Source organism: Austrofundulus limnaeus, unplaced genomic scaffold (genome assembly GCF_001266775.1).
Source record: "Austrofundulus limnaeus strain Quisiro unplaced genomic scaffold, Austrofundulus_limnaeus-1.0 Scaffold220, whole genome shotgun sequence".
NCBI classification, from domain to species: Eukaryota; Metazoa; Chordata; class Actinopteri; order Cyprinodontiformes; family Rivulidae; genus Austrofundulus; species Austrofundulus limnaeus.
Window position 1 is genome coordinate 770,850 of NW_013952622.1, and position 3,681 is coordinate 774,530.

General features: G+C 39.5%; 1 protein-coding gene across 1 annotated transcript in view; it reads left to right on the forward strand.

The window, feature by feature from the left end:
* The window catches only part of gps1 (G protein pathway suppressor 1), a gene marked incomplete at its 5' end in the record, with an annotated part of 16,248 nt that extends 14,577 nt beyond the window's left edge, over positions 1-1,671 (forward strand). The window contains 1 exon segment of the mRNA XM_014019417.1: positions 1,359-1,671. Within this exon segment, the coding sequence (XP_013874871.1) occupies positions 1,359-1,433 (75 nt within the window).
* Positions 1,672-3,681: the final 2,010 nt, after the last annotated feature.

The following is a 3,681-nucleotide window of genomic DNA, read 5'->3' on the forward strand; positions in this document are numbered from 1 at the left end:
CATGCGTGTCACATCATTGTTGTGTAGCGTTCACACAGGGGTCTGATACAGGTCACATTTAAAATGTAATGTGAACGTTCACACAAAAAGATCAGATTTTTTTCAAAAAATCGGAACTGAGCATTAAGACCTGCAGTGTGAACGTAGCCATGGTCTCATGATGTCAAAAGGTGAACAGCATGATGGGGACGACTGTTTAAACACCAGCTGTAATTGAACCAGGACATTTATTGGTCAATTCAATGATCAAACACCTGTTGTAAATTTTGCCGTTAAGCTCCTCGTTAGAAAACAGCAACTTGTACAAAAATAACTGAAACATTTAACAGTTGGATACATGCATTCAAAAGCTTAGAGAATGTCACATTAAGTTCATCTGTAAAGGCTTAAATCCATTTTAGGCTCGTCCTGAAATTTAACCCAAAAGCCGAATATCCCTAACTTTTTGTGAGTAGTGTACATTATGATAAAAAAAACAAAGAAAAAACACCGGTATGTTACAGTAGGACTAAAGTACAATATAAAATGACTTAAAACATTTAGTCACGGTCTAAGAATGACCTTTAAATACCGTAAGAGACCAACTCCTTCAGTCTTTGTGCAGTTGACTCCAGTCTGAGGGAGCAGCAAAGTGAAAGGATGTTTTGCTATAATCTTAAGAGAAAAGAGAGAGAGAGTGAGAAAAGAGAGAGAAAGAGAGTGGAAAGAGAGAGAGAGAGAAAGAGAAAAGAGAGAGAGAGAAAGAGAAAAGAGATAGGAAAAAGAAAAAATATTTTCGTATAAACACCTCTGAGCATTAAGCTAAAACTTGATATCTACCACAACTGGTCTCACATGCAGGATTTCACACATTAGCTGAACCTGAATATCAGCTAAAAAATGAACAAAAATAATGTTTTTAGGCACCAAGATAGACAACACTACATGTGTACAGTTACACACCACCAGTGGTACTTGTGTCACATTAAAGAAACTTGTTACGTAGTTAAATAGGGTGTATGTTTTGTAGGGAGATCTGATCCTAATGTTTCAGCACCAGAGTAGGTTTTTGTCCACACATTAGACATCAAAACAAAGCAATCAAAAATCCTAAAGGTTTTCTCTACATCAGGGGTGTCCACTCCTACTCGTGGAGGACCACTTGCTATGTTTACAGGGACATAAGTAATCAGGTAGATGTAAAGAACTGAGCTGATGATCAGTGACAGGATCTGGATCCTGGTTTGTTCTTCTCTCATGTGTGGAAACTATAACAAAATAAAATATTAGTCACATTATTAACCAGCTTTACTTTTTTATTTGGTGTTGATTTATTAGAAACATGTCTGACTGCCGCAGTTCTGTTCTTCTGTCTTTAGTCTCCCCCCAGAGAAGGCAGCCAGGGTGAGCTGACACCGGCCAACAGCCAGACCAGGATGAGTACCAATATGTGAGGAGGAGGAGGATTGCTCTTTATCAGCCACCATTACTCAGTCCTTTACACCTAAAACCTGAATCCCAAGTTTCTGGAACCATCTGTTGATGTCTGGAGTCTGACATGGAAATTTATAACGACAAGTGTGTTTAAATAAAAAGGAGCACTTGAACTGTAAACTAAAAAGAAATACACTTTAGTTCTGTATGGAGACCTCATTGTCAGCAGCATTTTAAAATAAACACCTTCCAAAAGTACACTTTGTGATTGTTTTATTGTTTAACATCATGAAAGGTAGGAGGTTGTGTAATCAACTGGGTGTGTGTCTGGTTTAATACAGGTGCTGGTCATAAAATTAGAATATCATGAAAAAGTAGATTTATTTCAGTAATTCCATTTAAAAAGTGAAACTTGTATATTATATTCATACATTACATACAAACTCATATATTTCAAATGTTTATTTCGTTTAATTTNTGAGTTGCCGCCATGTGATTGGCTGATTAGAAATTAAGTGTTAACGAGCAGTTGGACAGGTGTACCTAATAAAGTGGCCGGTGAGTGTAGATCTCCAGGAGCTGACAGCACATTGAGGACAGGAGGCTTTGGAGCCTCTGAGGCGCAGCGGGAGCGCACGCTGCGGGATTTCCTCCTGCTAAAGCCACAGTTTGTAGGACTTGGAAATAAAGTCTTGCTGACTTCTGATCACTTTGACTGGAGAAATGTTTTCTAATTTTAAAACTTTGGCTTAAGTGGTGCTTGTTATTGCAACAGTGTTGCAGCAGAGCGCGGGTTAGTTTTCAGAAGCACCGGTGCAGATGTGCGCAACGTGAGATTTTCCTTAGGAGACATTTTATTGCATAAATCAAAGCTACTCGTTTGCTGTTTTTATTTAAAAAAAATTAACAGTGGCAGCGGCGCGTTAACTGACTGAATCTCTGCCTCTCTTTTCTGTCATCCTCCTGCAAAGGAGACAGAAATAAGGTGGTGTTATCTAATGTTGCAAACTGCAGCCACTAAATAACGTTTGTAGATATTTTTATTAATATTTTTACTTTTCGTACAGTAACAGTCAAAAGCGGGACAGTGTGTGCGCGCCATTGTGAGCGTTGGCCTGGTGTGGGTCAGATGCGCTGTTTTTCAGCACTGTGCGCATCGCGCTCATGTGTACGGAGCCCGCGAGGGGACACGAGATTATTTTTCTTTTGCGTTCCCAGGCAATACTTTTTGTGTTCCCTCGCAAAAGTAGTTTACCACTGTTGTGCCTGCTGGTTTATTAGCAAACTCACATGTTCACCATTAGCGAGTTAGCCTACTGCTTTAATTCAGCTTCAGAATGAATATATCACACAGCCACGCATGGAAGTATGTCATATGCCGATATTTTAACACAGTACAGCCACGCAACATCAATGTCAATTTCACAAACTTGTGGCAACACATCCTGTTTTGGTAACCGGATATTTCAAAATAAGTCTGATTTAATTCAGTTCTTAATCAAAAATTTTTGCGAGGGAACGCAAAAGGGGAAAAAAATCCCCCATGTCCCCTCGCGGGCTCCGTACATGTGGGTGCACTGATGAGATTTTCTCCAATAAAATCCTGCAGCCTCAGCATCTGAGGCAGAACTGCAAAACCAACATTAGAATACCCACATTCTATGAATGTTTAGTCATTATCATTGAAAAAAGAAAGTGATGGGTAAAAATTCATCATGACAGATTTTTTTTTACCCTGTCAGTCAAAATGACGGACGGCAAAAAGTCTAGCACAACCTCTGCTGCAACCAATCATAAAGTTAGAGCATGAGACAAACCTTGCTGGCACCTGAAACAAAAACGGACCTGGTTCTTCAACCCACTCCAGGCATATCTTTGAATGGCATATTTAGGACTCCATGCTCGAGACACTGAATAACTTCACATGAAGTTCATGACTTTTATGGCAGACAGATCAGCAATGCACAACCACTGATTCCTGTTTCTATTGACCCACAGACTCATGATTCTAKTTTAATGATGGTTCTGATGCAAAAGCTGCTGCATGAGGAGTTGAAAGACAGATTTGAGTCGTTGAAGGAAAGTTTCTACCATCTTGACCAAACTAAATTCAGTGTACTCCACAAAGACAAAAAAAAGTCATTCCATTACCTCACTTTCAAGGAAGGACACGTGGTCTTATCGAAGGAAAAAGCCGTGTGATTGCTGAGGAAAATCAAAGTTAAAGTTCATCATCATCAAGGATCCATAAGGCAACAGAGCACAGGG